The 21,188-nt window shown below is 49.2% G+C and overlaps 1 protein-coding gene across 8 annotated transcripts in view; it reads right to left on the bottom strand.

The window, feature by feature from the left end:
• LOC146869769 (triggering receptor expressed on myeloid cells 2-like) overlaps positions 1-21,188 on the bottom strand; it is a 143,865-nt gene that overhangs the window by 49,383 nt on the left and 73,294 nt on the right. For 5 of the 8 annotated variants that reach the window (XR_014966055.1, XM_085614879.1, XM_085614825.1 and 2 more), the window contains one exon: positions 3,818-4,162. The exons of 1 other annotated variant lie outside the window; for it this stretch is intronic. Coding sequence is in view for 6 of the 7 variants with exons in the window: in XM_085614879.1 (XP_085471005.1) it covers positions 3,818-4,162 (345 nt within the window). In the remaining variant the exon portion in view is untranslated. Of the gene's footprint in view, positions 1-3,817; positions 4,163-8,622; positions 9,301-11,615; positions 11,959-21,188 lie in introns of those variants that run through there. 2 more of the 8 variants (XM_085614857.1, XM_085614809.1) reach the window with 2 other exon arrangements.

Genomic DNA, 21,188 nt, shown 5'->3' with positions numbered 1-21,188 from the left:
TCATGCAATGTCCCAGGCACGAATACATTCACTGCTACTATCGCCAGAGCAGTACTTATGCACTCCAGCATTCCCCCTGTCACTCCGTGAGCACTCTTCCAATCACCTTGTCAGCACCGTGTACTTATACAATCACTGCTCCAATACCCTAGCACTAATACATTCACCATGTACTCTCTTTGCAGTACTCTAATAATCCAGTCACTAACCATGTACTTATGGAATGCTCCAGGCACTAACAGATGTAGTGCTACAATCCCCTGAGGACTACCTATGCACTCCAGCAATCCCCCTGTCAGTCTTTGACCACTATAGGTGTTATAGTTGTTTGGATTAGTACATGGTAGTGGCTGGGTGACTGGAGGAGTGCACGGGTAGCGACAGGGTGATTGCTGGACTGCATGGGTACTACCAGGGGAATTGAAGGAGCGAATGAGAAGTGTGTAAGTGGTTAGAGGACTGCATGGGTAGTGCATAGGGGATTGTAGCAGTGCATGTGTTAGTGCCTGGATCATTGCATGACTACATGGGTAGTGACTGGATGATTAGAGTACTGCGAGGAGAGTGCATAGTGAATTTATAAGTGCTTGGGTTTTGGCGCAGTGATTGGATAAGGACATAGGACTGGCTGGGTGATTGGGGGACTGCATAGGTAGTACCAGGGAGATTACTGGACTGCATAGGTAGTCCTCTTGGGATTGTAGCACTGCATGTGTTAGTGCCTGGGCCATTGCATCAGTACATGGGTAGTGACTGGATGATTAGAGTGCTGGAAGGACAGTGCATGGTGAATTTATAAGTGCTTGGGTTTTGGCGGAGTGATTGGATAAGTACACACGTCATATCAGTCCCGCCCCCTCCCTTCACCACTGTGATGGGTTTGAAATTGAGGGATTAATTCCCCTTGAATCCTGAGGGTTCCTGGGGGCCAGATAGCCCACCAGGTACCTCCAGTAAGCGTCACAGAGCTCTCGCTTCCAAAATCCAAAGCAAGTTTGCTATGACAGGGCGGAAGCCGCACGGCTCCCGCCCTGTCATAGCAAACAGCAGTGTCCCGGGGGTGGGCACCCCGGAACACTGCAGGAGCCGGCCCTGGGGGGGTGGCGGTCTCCAGTGCCACCAAGGGCTCCATGAGGGGGCCGCATGGCCCCCCATGCCTACGAGTGCAATGGCCCGGGAGGTGTTTTTACCCTGCCCCCTTTTATTGTGTTTTTTTATCTTTTTCCTCACCTTTTCTTTCTCCCTGGGTCCGAGCAAAAGATGGCTGCCGACAATTCCTGGTTTGAAGTGTTGGCAGCCAATTAGAGCCAAGCTTGTGCTTGGGGGTTAGGCTCCGCCCAGATGTCAAATGTTTTTATTTTTTGAATATCTCAGGAACTACTGAACGGATTTAGACCATTTAACACAAAGGGCTCTTTCTGAACCAAGGGCTACCTTTTTTGCCAACTTTGGTGTAATTCCGTTCAGCAGTTTGGGCTGTAGCTTTGTCTAAAGTTTCCTAAGGAAAATAAAATGGGGAAAACGCGTTTTGGGTCCCCCCCTTTTTCACGGCCCCCGCTTTACAAATCACCCCGAAATTTTCAAGACAGGAGCTGACCGGAGCGGGCCACTAGTTTTGAAAATTTCGCAAAGATCAGTCAACCGGAACCAAAGTTATTGGGAAAACAAAAAACTATTTTCCTATGGAAACAAGGTCCTACTATAATGACCTACTGGCGACCGCCAATAGGTAATATATGTACATATATATATATATATATATATATATATATATATATATATATATATTCGACATACCTTATTTTTACTTATCTACGTGGTAAAGGCATGCATGCTATAGACATATGCGTGGTTTAGGTATGTGTTGTAAAAAATGTGCGGTAAAGGCATGCGTTATAGAACCATACAAATATGGGCTCAAAATCCCTCATTGAGGGTCCTAGCATTGCAAATGCAAATATGAATTTAAGCCCCTTCACTGAAGATCCTAGCCGTTCGCATATATAAATGGGGATTCTACTATTGCACATACAAATATGGGCTCAAACCCCCTCACCAAGGACCCTAGCATTCCACACACAAATATGGGCTCAAACCCCCTCACCAAGGACCCTAGCATTCCACATACAAATATGGGCTCAAACCCCCTCACCAAGGACCCTAACATTGCACATACAAATATGGGCTCAAACCCCCTCACCAAGGACCCTAACACTGCACATACAAATATGGGCTCAAACCCCCTTACCAAGGGCCCTAGCATTGCACATACAAATATGGGTTCAAACCCCCTCACCAAGAACCTTAGCATTGCACATACAAATATGGGCTCAAACCCCTCACCAAGGACTCTAGCATTGCACATACAAATATGGGCTCAAACCCCCTCACCAAGGATCCTAGCATTGCACATACAAATATGGGATTAAACCATCCCACTGAAGATACTAGCATTCCACATACAAATGTGGGCTCAAACCCCCTCACCAAGGACCCTAGCATTCCACACACAAATATGGGCTCAAACCCCCTCACCAAGGACCCTAGCATTCCACATACAAATATGGGCTCAAACCCCCTCACCAAGGACCCTAACATTGCACATACAAATATGGGCTCAAACCCCCTTACCAAGGGCCCTAGCATTGCACATACAAATATGGGTTCAAACCCCCTCACCAAGAACCTTAGCATTGCACATACAAATATGGGCTCAAACCCCTCACCAAGGACTCTACCATTGCACATACAAATATGGGCTCAAACCCCCTCACCAAGGATCCTAGCATTGCACATACAAATATGGGATTAAACCATCCCACTGAAGATACTAGCATTGCACATACAAATGTGGGCTCAAACCCCCTCACCAAGGACCCTAGCATTCCACATACAAATATGGGCTCAAACCCCCTCACCAAGGACCCTAGCATTTCAAATACAAATATGGGCTCAAACCCCCTCACCAAGGATGCTAGCATTCCACATACAAATATGGGCTCAAACCCCATCACCAAGGACCCTAGCATTGCACAGACAAATATGGGCTCAAACCCCATCACCAAGGACCCTAGCATTGCACAGACAAATATGGGCTAAAACCCCTTCACCAAGGACCCTAGCATTCCACATACAAATATGGGCTCAAACCCCCTCACCAAGGACCCTAGCATTGCACATACAAATATGGGCTCCAACCCCCTCACCAAGGACCCTAGCATTGCACATACAAATATCAAACCCCCTCACCAAGGACCCTAGCATTGCACATACAAATATGGGCTCAAACCCCCTCACCAAGGGCCTTAGCATTGCACATACAAATATGAGCTCCAACCCCCTCACCAAGGGCCCTACCATTGCACATAAAAATATGGGCTCCAACCCCCTCACCAAGGACCCTGGCATTGCACATACAAATATGGGATTAAACCCCATCAACAAGGACCCTAGCATTGCACATACAAATATGGGCTCCAACCCCCTCACCAAGGGCCTTAGCATTGCATATACAAATATGAGCTCCAACCCCCTCACCAAGGGCCCTACCATTACACTTACAAATATGGGCTCAAACCCCCTCACCAGGGACCCTAGCATTGCACATACAAATATGGGATTAAACCATCCCACTGAAGATACTAGCATTGCACATATGAATATGTTTCCAAGCCCCATCACCGAGGATCCTGGCATTACAAGGAATGCCACTGGTCCAAGTGCCACTTTCCTCGCCCCCGTCTATTGCCAAAGAGAACTCACGTATTGCCAGTGGCCACTGAGGGCACCATGGCGAAGAGCGGGCCCATACACTTACCTTCAAGCACCTCCACTCTGACTGCCCTCAGGGTGTGTATGTCGCCCCCCGTGTGTGTCTGGCAGCGATACACACCGGTGTCTTCCCTCCTGAGGTACTGTATGGTGACGGAGACTCTGTGCTCCCGGACATAGTCCGTGATAGACGTGTTCCCGCTCTTCCTGCGGACAAAGGGCAGGTAGAACCGCCTGGTCCGGACGATCTCCTCACACTGGCCCGTGCCGAGCTCCCTGCACCAAACCTTCTGCTTCCACAGGTCCGTCGTGCTGCGGTAGGGGCAGTCGATGGTCAGGGTGTCGCCCACCCGGCCCGACACGGCGGAGTCGGGGTCTTCGTCGGCCAGGGCTGGGGAGAGAAGGGAGCAGACACAAGTCCAGGGGTGAGTAGAGCAGACGGATGGGTCAATCGGGGAAGGAGGGCGGCAGGAGAGAAAGAGTGGATTAGGTAGGGTTGTAGTAGTGAGTAGGAGCAGAAGGGAGCACGCGTGCAAGAGGGGTGATGGGAGCGGACGAAGGAAGGAAGGCGAACCGCACAGAAGCAAGGGGTGAACAGGGAGAGGCGGCACGGTGAAAGGAGAGAGAAATATAAAAGGGAAATGGGGAAAGGGAAGAAGTATGGGTCCAGGAGAGGGAGGGAGAAAGAGGGTTTGTAGATGGTGAGAGAAAGAGGGATTGAAGGAACAAAGGAAGTGAGAAAGTGTTGCGTAGGGCAGGGGGTCGAAATAAGGGGAAAAAGTCCATGGATTGGTCAAGACGGGGCTAGTGGGGGAGGAAGGAACACGAGTGAGAGCAAGAAAAGGGAGAGGAGGAGGAAGAAATGGAGTGAGGGAGTTCATGTCACAGAGTCAGGAACTAAGGGCTAAAGTAATGAAAGGAGAGGTACAAGGCTGGAAGTATAGAGGAGCAATCAGCAGAGGAAAGGAGGGTGCACGGGAAAGGATATGTGAAGGAGCATGAACGACCCCTCATGAACTACGGGAGCAGCGAACGATTAACAAAGGCAGCGAGGAGGCTTGTGTCCGGATGAGGCGAAGCCCTCACCACAGTGCGCAGTTTGAGGGCTCGGAGGAAGGATGGGAGAGGGTTCCAGGCGCGACGAAGAGTGAGAAGAGAAGTAAAACCGGGAGAAAGGGAAATACAAACATGGCGTGAGTAAACAAGAGTGGGCAGGGGGAAGGAAATGACTACGCACGAGTGCCTGATGGTCTCTTTCATGTCTATCACATGGACTTTTCCCGCGTGAATAAATGTTCCTCAAAGAGCCCTCCCGACCACACGTCTTGTGGCATTGAAGCGTCACAAATGCCACATAAAGGTAAATACTGCCCAGTTTGAAGGTACTCCTTTTACCGATCTAAGAAGGATGAGCAGCTGAGCCCGACGGCCGTAGAGGCGCACGCCTGGCACCCGCAAGAAGTGCATGGATGATTGACACAGCGCTGCTGTCTTACCAGTGCTCTGTGGCCGCAGGTGGAGGGGGCTTCTCCGGTGCCTTTTTCCTGTAGGGGGCAGTGCTCCCTCACGCTGCACAATGTTGCCACTGAAAGCCTTATCTGCAGTACTTCAGGATTCCTCCTGATCTTGTCTCTTCTTGCTACCCATTACTGTCTACATCAAAGAGGCAGGGGAGAGGGGCAGACCTAGTACATGTAAAGTGGGGGCCACTCGGCCCTCACGCCCACATGGCGGTGCGGCGCCCCCCCTCCCCCGGCCTTTCGGTGTTGGGGGTGTGTCGCGGGGCGATGACGCGCGCGGCGCGCCCCCAACACCGATTGGTTGATGCCGCCCCCGTGAACCCGGAAGCAGCCATTCGGCTTCCGGGGCAGAGGGGGCGGGACGATCGGGGTGCGGGCCCCCAGGACGATGTGCAGCCCCCTTTATAAGGCGCGGGGAGCGGGGGGGGCGCCCTCTTGCTCCTGGCTCGCTCCCCGTGTCTTCCGTGTGCCCCACGCTCGGGGCGGATTAATTATTTCCCCACCCACCAGCCCTAAAAACAAGCTACTAAACAATGCTAGCCAGGGGTGTTAGTAAGTTTGACATAGGCCTTTTTCCCGTTGAAAGGTAGGATTGGTTGTGGTTAGTTAGGTTGTCTGCACTAGGCCTTTTTTCCCGTTATACAGGTGTGATTATGTTATTAAACAAGGTTGTGGGTACCTAGGCCTTTTTCCCGTTTTATAGCTGTGATTATGTGTCATTAAAAAGGTAATATTGTGTGTACTTAGGCCTTTTTCCCATTAGCACAGCATGCTTCGTATCTATATTGTTGGTTTTAGTGTAGTGTAGTTGTCCTTTAGCGAGTTCTTTTTCTAGGTTCATCGTCGTATTTATTAGGGTTGGTCAGGCGGTAAGGTCATGATCGGTGAGCAGCAATTTAAGGTCCTAAGGGGGGGCGTCACCATCCACGGAGGGGGCGGCCCAGGGGGAGGGGCCACTGGTCCCTCCTAGAACTTCAGGGGCAGGAATATCCGCTAGCTGCTAAAAATGCGGGGGAGGGAGTCACGCTTTCCTTAGGCTGGTAGCCACCCCGCACATACACCATGACGTCAGCATATGACGCAAAGTGTAAGGGCCCTCCTTGTTGGTTAAATGGAGTTCACGATGCCGACGGGGTAGGCGGTCCTCCGTCGCGCATGCGCACCTCTGGGTAAGGGCGTGGTTAGTAGGACTTGACACCGGTTAGCGACCTTGCCGTCCGGCCAGATATGTTAGAATGCAAACTTCAGGCAGGATGTTAGATTCGGATAGGAAACACGCTGTATTAGACGTTTGTTAAGGTTAGCCTTTGATATTTGTCTACGATTCTGTAAATCTAATGTCATGAATTTTGCTTATTCTTGCATAACTGATGTAATGTTGATATTCATCCTTTTATTGTTTTGTATAATAAATACGGCCGGGGGGTCCCTGACCCCCCGCCTTCCAAAGATAATTTGCTTATGACAATTCTTCAAGGTGGTGTGGAAAGCTGGGAGGGGAGGGTAGCCAGTCACGGACCATGTGAGATAAAGTACCTTGTCAGGGTCCTGAAGATCAGGTCCCGGCCCTGAACTTTCTGACAATTCCCATCTTTCCCGTGGTCCTCTTGCATCCCTCCTCACCTGTCCCAGTTCCGGGGCCCTCTTGTATATCTCCCGGGGTCCTCTTGTATCCCTCCCGGGGTCCTCTTGTATCCCTCCCGGGGTCCTCTTGTATCCCTCCCGGGGTCCTCTTGTATCCCTCCCGGGGTCCTCTTGTATCCCTCCCGGGGTCCTCTTGGATCTCCGGCTGTCCTCTTGTATCTCTCCCGGAGTCCTCTTGGATCTCCCGGGGTCCTCTTGTATCCCTCCCGGGGTCCTCTTGGATCTCCGGCTGTCCTCTTGGATCTCCGGCTGTCCTCTTGGATCCCTCCCGGAGTCCTCTTGGATCTCCCGGGGTCCTCTTGTATCCCTCCCAGGGTCCTCTTGTATCCCTCCCGGGGTCCTCTTGTATCCCTCCCGGGGTCCTCTTGTATCCCTCCCGGGGTCCTCTTGTATCCCTCCCGGGGTCCTCTTGTATCCCTCCCGGGGTCCTCTTGTATCTGCCGCAGTCCCCTTGTATCTGCCGCAGTCCTCTTGTATCCCTCCCGGGGTCACCTTGTATCTCCCGGGGTCCTGTTGTATCCCTCCAGGGGTCCTGTTGTATCTTCCGAGGTCCTCTTGTATCCATCCCGGGGTCCTCTTGGATCTCCTGCGGTCCTCTTGTATCCCTCCCGGGGTCCTCTTGTATCCCTCCCGGGGTCCTCTTGTATCCCTCCCGGGGTCCTCTTGTATCCCTCCCGGGGTCCCCTTGTATCTCCTGCGGTCCTCTTGTATCCCTCTCGGGGCCTTCTTGTATCTGCCGGGGTCCTCTTGTATCCCTCCCAGGGTCCGCTTGTAACCCTCCCAGGGTCCTCTTGGATCTCCCGCGGTCCTCTTGGATCCCTCCCGTGGTCCTCTTGTATCTCCCGGGGTCCTCTTGTATCCCTCCCGGGGTCCTCTTGTATCCCTCCCGGGGTCCTCTTGTATCTCCCGGGGTCCTCTTGTATCTTCGGGGGGTCCTCTTGTATCCCTCCCAGGGTCCGCTTGTGACCCTCCCAGGGTCCTCTTGGATCTCCCGCGGTCGTCTTGTATCCCTCCGTGGTCCTCTTGTATCTCCCGGGGTCCTTTTGTATCCCTCCCAGGGTCCTCTTGTATCTCCCGCGGTCCTCTTGTATCTCTCCCGTGGTCCACTTGTATCTCCCGTGGTCCACTTGTATCTCCCGGGGTCCTCTTGTATCTCCGGGGGTCCTCTTGTATCCCTCCCGGTCCTCCCTCCCGGGGTCCTCTTGTATCCCTCCCGGGGATCCTCTTGTATCCCTCCCGGGGTCCTCTTGTATCCCTCCCGGGGTCCCCTTGTATCCCTCCCGGGGTCCCCTTGTATCCCTCCCGGGGTCCCCTTGTATCCCTCCCGGGGTCCCCTTGTATCCCTCCCGGGGTCCCCTTGTATCCCTCCCGGGGTCCCCTTGTATCCCTCCCGGGGTCCCCTTGTATCCCTCCCGGGGTCCCCTTGTATCCCTCCCGGGGTCCCCTTGTATCCCTCCCGGGGTCCCCTTGTATCCCTCCCGGGGTCCCCTTGTATCCCTCCCGGGGTCCCCTTGTATCCCTCCCGGGGTCCCCTTGTATCCCTCCCGGGGTCCCCTTGTATCCCTCCCGGGGTCCCCTTGTATCCCTCCCGGGGTCCCCTTGTATCCCTCCCGGGGTCCCCTTGTATCCCTCCCGGGGTCCCCTTGTATCTACCTTGAGTCGTGCAGGTTGGACTGAAGCAACTTACCAGTCAGAGAGATGATGGAAATGATGAGCAGGAGCCACACTGGTGCCATCTCTCGAAGGAAGAAAGTGATGGATGCCCGCTGGAGACCGTGCAGGTTGTGGTATGAAGAAGACGCAGGTGTCAATGAAAGAAGTCCTTGGAGAGCATCAATGATGTGATTCCCAGGCAAGGAGCGTTTGCGGAGAATCGAAAATCTGCCTGTTAGGCAAGCAGGCGGCTGAGGAAAGTCAACGACCTGATATCTGGGAGAGGACCAGGTTGAGGCGAGCAGAGCACCCAGCATTTAGCAGAGAATGGAGCTGGCAAGGGCTGAAGATCCGACAGTCACATGAGGGGCTGTTCCTAAAGAACAGACAACCAGGATGAAGGAGAGCCAAAGACCTGGCCATCAAAGTTGGTGGCAGACAACAGCTGGACACCCGGCAGCAGGAGATGCTGTTGTTTGAATAGAACCGATGATTGTACAACAATGGAAGCTGGTTCAATGACTTGGCAGCAATGGAAGGTGGTGGCGGTGGTGGCCACAATGCAACTAAACGCCCGACAGTCAGAGAAACTGGTGGAGTGCCAGAACCCAAGATCCAGCAATCAGCGAAGGACGCGGCTGAAGGGGGCTGAAGACCTGGTCATCTGGGAAGGACGTGGCTGAGGAGAGCAGAAACCCCCTGGCAGCGCCTTCTGACAAGAGAAAGAGAAAGAGAGCCTTGCAGAGAGGAAACACATGTCTAGGGCTCTGACTTATGCTTGCTGCTGAGGATTGAGCAATTCAGAGTCGAATGTGTGACTGGAAGGAAACTGACATCATCTGTTGCGCTAAACAACACAACTGCACTCTAAGCACCACAACTGCACTCTAAGCACCAAACCTGCACTCTAAGCACCAAACCTGCACTCTAAGCACCAAACCTGCACATTAGTCACAGAGCATCGCCCTGCACCTGGGCATATGCCTGCACTTTGCACATCTCCATGCACCTGGGCACCAGCCTGCACCCTGGACATTGGCCTGCACCTGGAAACCAGCCTGCACCCTGGACATTGGCTTGCACCTGGGCACCTGCCAGCATCCTGGGTATTGGCCGGCACCTGGAAACCAGCCTGCACCCTGGACATTGACCTGCACCTGGGAACCAGCCTGCACCCTGGACATTGACCTGCACCTGGGCACCAGCCTGCACCCTGGACATTGGCCTGCACCAGGGAACCAGCCTGCACCCTGGACATTGGCCTGCACCTGGGCACCAGCCTGCACCCTGGACATTGGCCTGCACCTGCCAGCATCCTGGACATTGGCCTGCACCTGGGCACAAGCCTGCACCCTGGACATTGGCCTGCACCTGGGCACCTGCCAGCATCCTGGACATTGGCCTGCACCTGGGCACAAGCCTGCACCCTGGACATTGGCTTGCACCTGGGCACCTGCCAGCATCCTGGACATTGGCCTGCACCTGGGTACCAGCCTGCACCCTGGACATTGGCCCACACCTTGGCACTTCATACCAGAATGAGGTAGCACTGATAACAAAGGGGGTGGTATGCATATTCCAAAAAGTGAGCCATCACAGAATACCTTATCACATGCGGTGGTACTTACAACATGCACATTCCAGTTCGAAGATCACAACAAGTGTGTTAATCAACTGACCAGTTACCAGAATGCTCTTTATTGACAGTGCTTAGGGCTGGCATAGCCTCAGGAGCCATGTGAACTAATCATTGGTGTGCTGAGGAACTGTGAATACCTGTACGTGTTTGCACTGCGACTTTCATATAGTGCAGACAACTGAGGACCCAACTTTCACTGCTGGAGCACTGTGCCCTGAGCCCCACACCCAAGGCCTGACACTGTGCGCTTGTGCGGGGTCGAGTCATCATCCCAGGCAGCACACACAGAACTGGAGTGAGTGACAGGGAGGGGTCCTTGGCATCCTGGCCAAATATACATCAGATTAACACAACACATCCCCTCCTGCACATCTCTCGGACTCAGGCAGCAGGAGAGACTAGCACTGCCAGGCCATGACCGGCTAACAAAATATGCAGGGGGTGTTCTACCCCATACACCGCCCCTGAAGCCACGCCCACGCAAGGATTATTACAATGGTGAGGCCGGTGCATCCATATGCGCTCAGAAATAGCTTACTTTTTACCAGCGCCACATCAATGAAAACACTTGGGGAGCTACTTATTTACAAGCGCCTTGCGCTGCCGGTGTGTCACTTTTAATAGACACTGAGGGACTTATTTACAAGCGCCTTGCGCTGCTGGTGTGTCACTTTTAATAGACACTGAGGGGCTTATTTACAAGCGCCTTGCTCCGCCGGTGTGTCACTTTTAATAGACACTGAGGGACTTATTTACAAGCGCCTTGCGCTGCCGGTGCATCACTTTTAATAGACACTGAGGGGCTTATTTACGAGCGCCTTGTGCTGCCGGTACGTCACTTTTAATAGACACCGAGGGGATTATTTACAAGCGCCTTGTGCTGCCGGTGCGTCACTTTTAATAGACACTGAGGGACTTGTTTACAAGCGCCTTGCGCTGCCGGTGTGTCACTTTTTCCCATATTAAAAGTGGCGAATCGGTGGCCAAGAGGCTTGTCAATAAGGCCCTTAATTGTTACATTTGTGCGTAAATATACCTTCATGATCCAACATATGCTTTATGGGATTCATAGCAGGCGTGAACCCATTTACGAGTGTAGAGCTCAGCCGTGAAAGTGAGGGAATGCCCCCAAACAGGTACATTTCCAAGCCACAACCTGACACTTTCCCACCCTGGAAATGGTCAGGGCTTTAGCAAGCACTGATCTGTAGTAACTAAACATCTAGGAAGGAAAGGGGAAAGGCATCCATTGAATAACATGTATAACACAATACAGAACAATTGTCTGTATGGTGTGTAAAATCCAGAAATTTGGGCTGAATTATTAGCACGAGTATATGAGGCATTAATAATTAGAGAAGTTCAGACCAATTGCTAAATACATTAAATCAATCAATCAATATAAACTTTATTAGGATAAAAGTGCATATCCATAAAAGTACAGACACATATTCCAAAAGAAAAGAAACAATTAAAACATCGACTAGGATTAAGATTAAAATTGGACCTCCAGTAGTACAAAGCACAAACTAATAATGGAACAAATCAATAAAAACATATAGCCTACATATTAAAAAACGATGAAGTAAAGTGCTAAGATTCAGCAAGGACACATAGAATTGCGAGTGCGCACCGCCACCTTCAGGAAAGAACCAACCCGAAAGGTTAGTTCGTCGTCTTTTAAAGCAATGACCTTCCCATAAGCTGCCTTGTAATCAATCTCGGGCGAGGCTGTAAAATAAGGAATCAGAAACCTTTTAGTAAATATTAAATAATAAGAACAAAAAAATAAAAAATGCAACATCGATTGTTTATGTTGGTTATTGCATGGACATGGCAAGAGATCGAGATAAGGGATCAAACCCACGGGGATAGAGAGCATAAATTTCATGGTGTCAGTCCTCAGCCGGAAGAGTAAACCCCTTTCCCAACGGCCAATCAGTTTTAACAGGTAGCTGGAAACCGCGCATGAGACATTCTCAATGTACATATATCTTGCGACTGATGTTTTTTTTTACACTCTATGACAAGTCTAGCATTCTTATACGATGCGTAGAGGGCCCTTTGAAGGCATTTATTGCTAGTGGTACGACGGTCTGAGGGATTTAAAAATACGAATGCATGATTCAAACTTTTGTGAACCGCAGCCAGCCATTGTATCTCCATCCCCCTATCACATTTCAGAAAGTCTGATATTATCTCTCTTGTGAGTTGAGCCGCGGGGTTTTTTCAAATTATCATCCAAAATAGGGCTGGACGAGCCTTGATATAATCTTCAATGTATGGCAGGTTAAGTTCACAATGACTAGCGTATTTGGAGGATGAGATTGGTGCACCCAGGATTTTACGACAGAATCCATTCTCTTCACCCTGGATGCTGCCACTATTAGCATGACCTCAAACTTCAGCACCGTAGGTTGCAATTGGTATGCATTGGAGTCTGAAAATCTTAACAGTGGCGGATACCACCTCCGTGTTCCTCGGCTTTGGCAGCCCAAGTATCATATTAATGGAATTTGTGAACTTCCTCCAACAATAGGCCATGTGATCAGTCCACAATCCATTTGATGCAAATACCAAACCAAGATATGGGAAGGTACGAGTGCTCTGTAAACTATTGGAATTTAAAACTATTGATGAATTAAAATACTTCTTAGACCAACACACCATTAAAAAAGATTTCTTAAAATTGGTGCATAGATCCAGGGGTGCCATAAACTCTACGAAACCACGCACCAAAATACGGAGAGCTTTAGGGGTGCGCCCCATCAACACCGCATCGTCGGCATATAACAGGGAAGGAAGTTTATTACCATGAATATATGGGACATCCTGAGTTAATGTTACCAGGGACTTGTTTAAATCATTGATATACAAGATAAATAAGAGGGGGGCCAGGACACAGCCCTGCCTGACCACCCTACCAATCTCAATGTCTTTGGAAACATCACCATCCCTGCTAATGCGTACTCGGGCGTGTAGATCTTTATGCAGGTAAGCTAAAAAAGATACGAGGGACTCTTCCAACCCATAATTTAAAAGAGTGGTCCACAGCTGAGACCTGTTGACAAAGTCAAAGGCTGACGTGAGGTCCATGAATGCCAGATATACAGATGATTTCTTAGCTATGTTGTATTTGCCAATGATCAAGTTGAGGTTAAGACATTGTTCCACAGTGCCGATGTTACTCCTAAACCCCACCTGACACGGATGTAAAATCTGACATTCCTCGGCCCATGACCTAATCTTATTGTACAAGACCCTCCCCAAAATTTACAGCGTATTATCAATCAGGGAGATCCGCCTGTAACAACCCAGGTTTGAGCGGTCCCCCTTCTTAAATATTGGCACGATAATACTGGAGGACCAAGTATGGGGTATGGGAGAATTCATTAAATTATTAAAAAATTAACAATAGAGGCGCCCAAAAATCTGTGTAGCTTTTGATAAGGTCAATAGGCAAACCGTCAGGGCCGGGAGCTTTGCATCCCAGGCTCTGATCGATAGCCTCCACTACCTCCGATAAGTCGATCGGGACCCTAGTAGTTAGTGTCTACTCTTTAATAGCTGATGATGGAGCCGGGGTAGCATTAATAGTGCTAAAATGAGCTTTCCAGGACTCACTAGAGATATTACAACTAATTGATGACATAGGGTTTCCCAGAGACCTCATGCCTTTGACGGCCAACCAAAAATCCTTGCCATTTTTTTGGTGTGGTGGCCTGAGCAAGGTTTTCCCAATGCTCCCTTGCAATCTCTTCCTTTCTGATTGCTATAGCTCTTTTGTAACTCAACCTAAGTGATTTGATAAGGGAGCTATCTCTGGGTTTATTAGCAAGCGCCCTTCGAAGGGCTCTATTAGCTAAGGAGCAGTCAGCATTAAACCAACCTAGGTCAGAGTGAATTTTCTTATTGGGCCTAGACAACAAGGATTTAATACCTATACAAAGCTCTGAAAAAGCATCAACTACCTCCGAGTTGCGTTCTTTAAACGTCAAACAAGTGTTAATCAGATCAGGGTGAGATCTTGCCATCCTGCCAAATACCACTTTATTATATAAACCACGCCAAACCAATCAAAGGTTGTCAGTGGTGGGAGTCAAATCCCTGGCACCCTGCTTATTCTCATAAATTGGTCTAGATGCGAAACTCAGGGTTAGATTAATCGGATTGTGATCCCCCTGAAGTGTGGGAATCACCTCCGCTTTTAACACACAATTTTCTAGGCAGGCAGTAATAAAAATATAATCAATAGTTGAAGTCAAGCCCCTGCCTCTATAGGTAGGTTCTATATGGCCAGTGCTTGTTGGCACTGCTGTAAGCTCCATAACATCTAAAAAGTTATTGGAACTTAAAAGATCTAATAATTGGTCCCCCCTATGACATAACAGTGCCGTATCAGTAGGGTAGATGGCTGAATATATGCCCTTTGGGATTTTTACATTAAAATCGCCTCCTAAGCAAATACCCTCAGGTTTAACACCACGATTGGCTGTCTGTAGATTAGAAATAAAGGTAAACAACTCGATAAAGTTCATATTGGGAACATTCTTACAATCATTGTTATAAAAATTAATCAAATAAAACGAAACCCCGTGTATAAATTATGGCCTGAAAATTATCATTATTAGTATGGAGGGCCCTGGCACATCCCCCAGCCCTGATATTAATCCAGGTAGAGAGGCCTCCAACTGGCCGTCCAGAATCTGGGCTAGGAGCTACAATATTGAAACAGTCAAACCCCTCTAGGGATAACTCCCGGGTCGCCCAAGTCTCTTGAAACATTACAATATCTTGATTGTAAACCAACTCCAACCAGTCTGGCAAGTTTAATTTAGATGCCAGACCTGCGACATTCCAACTCAGTATTTTAAGAGTAGAATCTACATTAAATACGGTTGGGATGTCGGGTTCACAGGGCGGTGGTCCATTTCGGCAAGGTACTAGCTCTGCTACCGCTAGTGTTGCTGGGTTTATGGGGGGAGTAGACAGTCAATCCTGGCTATCCAAACCTGATAGGGGCATAAATCTATTAAGTAGAGGGAGAGGGCGGGTAGTGAAGGGCATATCAGAGGGAAATGCAACTGGGGAAGGATTGTAGAAATACCCCAAAGGCAGGGCCCAGATGCTGGTGGTTAAATTCATTAAAGAAGGTTGATCACGCATGTGTTGGTAACTCTGAACATACGCAGAAGTATAAAGGGATGGAAAATACAAAACGAGTTTGATACTTATTATGTTGTCCAATTGACTTGCTTTGATGAGTTCAAGTGATTTAATGTGATTCCTATATTGATAAATTGATGCAGATGCTGCAGTGAGTTCTCTTTTCTTTTTGAAACCCCGAATTCGGAAAGGAAATGTGTCTTATTTATACTCTTTTGTAAAATAAATGACGTAATTCTGAGATAAAATAAATATGTCTGATGAGGAAAGACTTGACTTACTTTGAAAAAGAAATCATACACACACACAACTGGGTGTGTTGTGCACAGCAAACAGGTCATAGCAGTGACTAGAGATGACTGCTATAGGGACATGTGCTTCTTTAACCCGCATCACTAATGCAAACATTACATGGCATACTAGCACAGCAACTACCTCCCTGAAGCATTGCGCTGTCATGCCTCTTGTACTCACACCACAACCGAGTCCCACATGCGAAGTTCTACAGAGCTTGGCATGAATGGTCTGCAGAAACTGAGATGGATAAAGTGAAAAAATGCCCAGCAGTGCCCACGGTTACTCATTTACTAAGATAATTTTTGTCACTTTTGCAGTTATTCCAGTGTCTGTGCCTTACGGAGAGAGGAAGTAAGGAAACTATGAACAACCTACCTTATGTAAATGACTATGAACTTCCACCCACTGCTCTATGCTCTGTTACTTCCCACCCACTGCTCTGTGCTCTGTTACTTCCCACCCAGGTTTGTGCAGAGGTGAGCGCGCCACTGAAAGCTAGTGGAAGCCTTGAATCAGATGCCTGCCTCTGGCTCAGCAAGAAGGCCTCCTAGACCCTTGAGCCCAGAACGAGCCGAGCTTTCAGGGAGGTGGTGTGGCATCAGTGCTTAATTTGCAAAATTAGAAGTGCAGGTGCTGAAATGTTTTTGTAGGAGGCCACCACCCACTTTCCTGTCTCCACCCACATCCTCCATTGACTCCACTCACTATTAGCCTCAATGATATGTACCACATGATGTGGCCTAGATAATGTCTAGGCTGTCCGGTTTTAGGTGTAAACCTATAATAACGGATAAAACCCCACTGAAAGAGAAATAGCCCTCACCAGTAAAAACATATAAACACTGAAAAAACACCTGCACAGCCACAAACTAAATGTTATTCAAAGAAAGGAAAGAGAGTGAAAGAGTCATTTTTTTTCTTTCTGAAGTGGCCAATGCAATGTAACTTTGTTATACAAATTTTCTAGATAATAAAGATGGCCGACGTGGTGGAGCTCGCCTAAGAAGCTCCGGGGCTAGGGATCACTCTTTGGTGAATATCTCTGCATAACCCTGCCATCCTCCCTTCTACTCGACTCCCAGCATTTTAGTAACTCGTCTGCAACGCAACCCTCCATTCTACACCCCTGTAAACAAGAGTATCTGGCAAAAAAAACTACTTGAATGACCTCTGTTATGACGATGCTCACTTGATATCGCCTCTGACATGAGAACTGAGCATCCTAGGTCGGGTTTGATACTGATGCCGAGATCCGCCGCTCCAGCCGCTGAGGGAGTCTCCATTGTGTCGTTGCTGCAGCTGAACCACCCATTAAATGACCTCCACTAAGGTGTTGCTGCCCGGATATCGCCTCTGACTCGAGAGCAGAGTCTCCTGGGTCTGGGCTGATGCTGATGTCGTGATCTGAGATTGGGTGAATCTCCGTCTTGCTGTTGCTGCGCCCATCCCGCAGCTGCTGCTCCCAAGCAATGAAAGGAGAATTCCTCAACTCCCCCCGCATCCGAGACCCCTGTAGTGCTACGAGCTCGGGGGTCCTTTCCGCCCTGCAGCTTTGCTTCCATGCCTCCACACTGCGAGAGCTGTTTGAGGAGCTGTGGGGGACTGCCGATGTAACTCTGCACTTGGGGTGGGTAGTTTGAGTGTTTCACGCGCTACTGACAAAGTGCTGCTTGTATGGATACCATGTCTCTTGATTTGTTGCACAGGAGAGTCACGGCTGCCGCTCATGAGCCCACCGATCACGTGCCCGTATGGGTGCCTCCTCGCCGGTTTGAGGTGCTAGAAAGCATGTTTGCCGCCCGTTACTCCCACCGATGGAATATAATTGCGTTCTTCCATAATGGCGGATGAAGAACATCTTTATCACGTGCTCAATGTTGGAAACAGCAATAAAACTGTTTGTCATTCCGAGTGCCCCGCGACTTGAAGTTCCACTTGACATCGCTCTTCTTCGCTAAGGTACCTGAATTAAAGCAGCTTTGCTTAAATTAATAATGTGGGCACCTATTTTGTTTAGCTTTAGTGCTGCTCTCTGGCTTCCATTTTGTTTTCTGGGCTCGAATCTGAAGCTGGATGCCCCCCTTCCCGGTCCCTATGCTCGGCTGGCCATTGAAATAGAAATGGGCTGGCTCCTCCCTCACCCTCTTCTTTTGGTGGCCATCTTGAAATGGGCATGTGGACATTATCTCTCACATCTGGGCAGGGCATAAAAAGAGAAAAGGACTGGCTACACCCCCTGCTTTTGGAGGCTATCTTAGAGTGGGTATTTTGACATTATCCCACACACACGTTTTTGGAAGGCATTATCCCACACTCCGGGTCCAGGAATTCTCGCTTTAACACCATCCTCTTCCCACTGATAATAAATTACCATCAGACAATAGACACACTTTCACAATGGATTTATGTCTCGATCCCTCAGGATCCAACGCTTTCATCATCAACTACCCACCCAACCTATCGAAAAAAGCCACCAAGAAACACAAGCATCACTTGCTCAGGGCCAGGCCCGAAACTTTAATCTCGGACGTCTACTTTTGTACAAACAAAGGTACTAGAGTTAATTACCTTATTTTCTACACCAGGAAAAGAGCATGTTGGCGAAAAGTCTTCTACTCCATGCTCCGAATATCAGGTACCAGGAAAACACCTCATGATCTCAAGCTTACAACAGCACCCTCGTCCACACTCAACGACAATGCCACCATCACCCTCTATAACAATGGTATCATCCTAATCCAAGCGTCCAGTGTCGATCTAGTTAAGATAAACAGCATCTTTCCTTTACTCAAAAACACGGTTTCTTCGAAACCCAATGACACCCACACTCACCCTACCATCACTCAGGACTTGACGAGTCTGCCCCCTCTACTTTGGGAAGGCCCTCACACCATTTAAATCACTGCTCGCCACCAGATCATCACAGAGTGGCTCCGTCCCTGGTTGATGTGCCCCAACTATCTAGACCCATGAATCTGAAGGTGAGAGACTTCTCGGATTCACTCAGCGCACAGGTAGCCAGTCCGATCCTATCCGTTCCACGATTGCAGAGATCCCCGGGTGACCGACTGGCACTGCCTCCAACGAGTGATCCACCTTCCCTCAGCCCTCTCCCTTCGACTCATACTAGGCTGGAGTCCGAGCAAATGCCCACCACCGATCATGATCGGTCAATTCCAATCATTCCGGTTTTGACAGTACCTAACCCTCAGCTTAATGATCACACCCCCCTTGCTAATGCTCCAACCTCACTATTAAAAGGACATGGAACTCTGCTAGTCTCAAATGACCAACTTACTCCCCAGGAACTACTCACCACCACCGCGGACCCCACAGGCTTACACCGAGACCCCCCTTCGCCGCTAGCTTTCCTTACACACCCTTCACCCCACGCTCAACATTCAGACTTGGCTGCACGCCTAGATGATATATCTCTACAGTTGGACCTTCTAACTTCTGAGCTACATGACCTGAAAACCCTCTCAAATGATCTTTTCCCCGTGATCAGCCCTCTCCTCGCCTCTGCGAATTTGCCCAAAGCTTCCACTAGTGTTAGAGATCTCATGGACCAGCCTTTAGCCTCCTCTATCTCAAAATCCATTCCTCTTCCTAACGACCCCTCCCACCCCAGAAGATATGAGACCCACCTGGCGTCCATTGATCTCCATGACCTTCACAACTCTTACCCTACTTGGTCCAACCCCAACATGATCCCGCAGAGACAAATACAATACATCCTTTCTAACCCGAACAGAGAACCTCCTCGCAATCTTAGAGGCAGAAATAATGACAACCTCACTCGTGTGAAAGTCTCCCAGACTCCTTCACCCCTAATCGACTATGACTTAAATGTGTACTTCTAAATTGCAGATCAGCCAGTAAACACACCTCAGATATCTTCGACCTCATCTAACACAAGGACTTAGACCTTATCATCCTCACATAAACTTGGCTAAATCCTGCTTCCACTCCTATCTTAAACCTCCTAGTACCTCCCACTCATGATATAATTAGGCTAGACAGAGCTCGGAAGTTGGGTGGTGGACTAGCCTGTATTCATAGGAACACACTCTCGATCTCTCACTTGTAGTCCTCTGCGCCCTCCTCCTGTGAATACCTTTGTCTCAGCATCTCAAGTAAGAACCTTCCGGTTTGCAAATTCACACCTTCTACTACCCCCGGGAGAAAATCCCCCCCTCATCGAGCAACTAATGGAAATCATCTCTGGCAATGTCGTGTCCCAAATCTTCCTTGGTGATTTCAACTTTCACTAGGCAAACCCCAACGACCTCGCTGTTTCTTGCCTTAAATCATTCTTAAATGATCAAGATCTGATTCAGCACAGTGACCAACCAACCAATGTTAAAGGAGAAACTCTAGACCTCATTATCTCGAAAGGACAGACCATCACCCTGGATTCCATTACCCCGTATGACTGGTCAGACCACCACTTCATCCTCTTTTATATTAACAGGGAGGTGCTGATGAGGAAGGCTCAACCAATGAAATCAAAGGCATGGAAAGGGGACCTCAGATCAATAAACTCTGTTGAACTAGCTGCCCATTGTAAATCTGCCCTCTCCTCCCAAGCTGACCTGGTTGAGGTGCAGTCACTCACCGACTCCTACAATTCGACCATCTCCAACATCATGGACGACATTGCTCCATTCCAACAAAAAAATGCCTCAACAAAAATATTCAAACCGTGCTACAATGGTTCTCGTCCTTTCTCCACCACAGATCTCAAAGAGTCAGGGTAAATCACTCTCTCTCCCAGCCCTCTCCAATACTCATGGGGGTCCCCCAAGGGTCTGTCTTATTTCCTATCCTCTTCAACCTTTTCTTGGAACCATCAGCTAACTCACTAAACTCCACGGGCATTCTTTTCCATATGTATGCGGACAACACGCAACTCTATTTGAAAATCTCATGCCCGGAAAACATCATCTCACTCAACACTACCCTAACGTCTACTCAAAACTGGTTAAGAGAGAACCATCTCCTGCTCAACGCCTCTAAAACGGAATTCCTGCTCATCTCCCCTCCGAACCAGCTCCCCAGGCTAGACCTTTGGATGAGTCACCTCACTGCTTTCAACTGCAATCCTCTCATCATAGACTCAGCCAAATCTCTCCGAGTCACCATGGACAAGCACCTGAATATGAAAAATCATATCAGCAATATATGTAAGGGAGCAAACCGCTTGATGAGGACACTCAGAAATATCAAAACTTTCTTTCCACCTAATGATTTCAAGCAGGTGGTCCAAGCGCTTGTCTTGCCGAGGCTAGACTATGGCAGCGCTACCCTCTGTGGCCTTCCCAAATACACCCTAGCTCTACTAAGGGCATGACTGAATGCTGCGGCTAGACTGGTTACAGGCACCAAACGTAATGAGCACATATCCCCAGTCCTAAAATCTCTAAATTGGCTCCCCTACAAAGCACAAATTCAGTTAAAGATTGCCGTTCTGACGCACAAAGCCATTCACTTCAATA

Source organism: Triturus cristatus, chromosome 1_1 (assembly GCF_964204655.1).
Source record: "Triturus cristatus chromosome 1_1, aTriCri1.1, whole genome shotgun sequence".
In the NCBI taxonomy this organism is placed as follows: Eukaryota; Metazoa; Chordata; class Amphibia; order Caudata; family Salamandridae; genus Triturus; species Triturus cristatus.
This window is presented reverse-complemented; position numbering and strand designations above follow the sequence as displayed.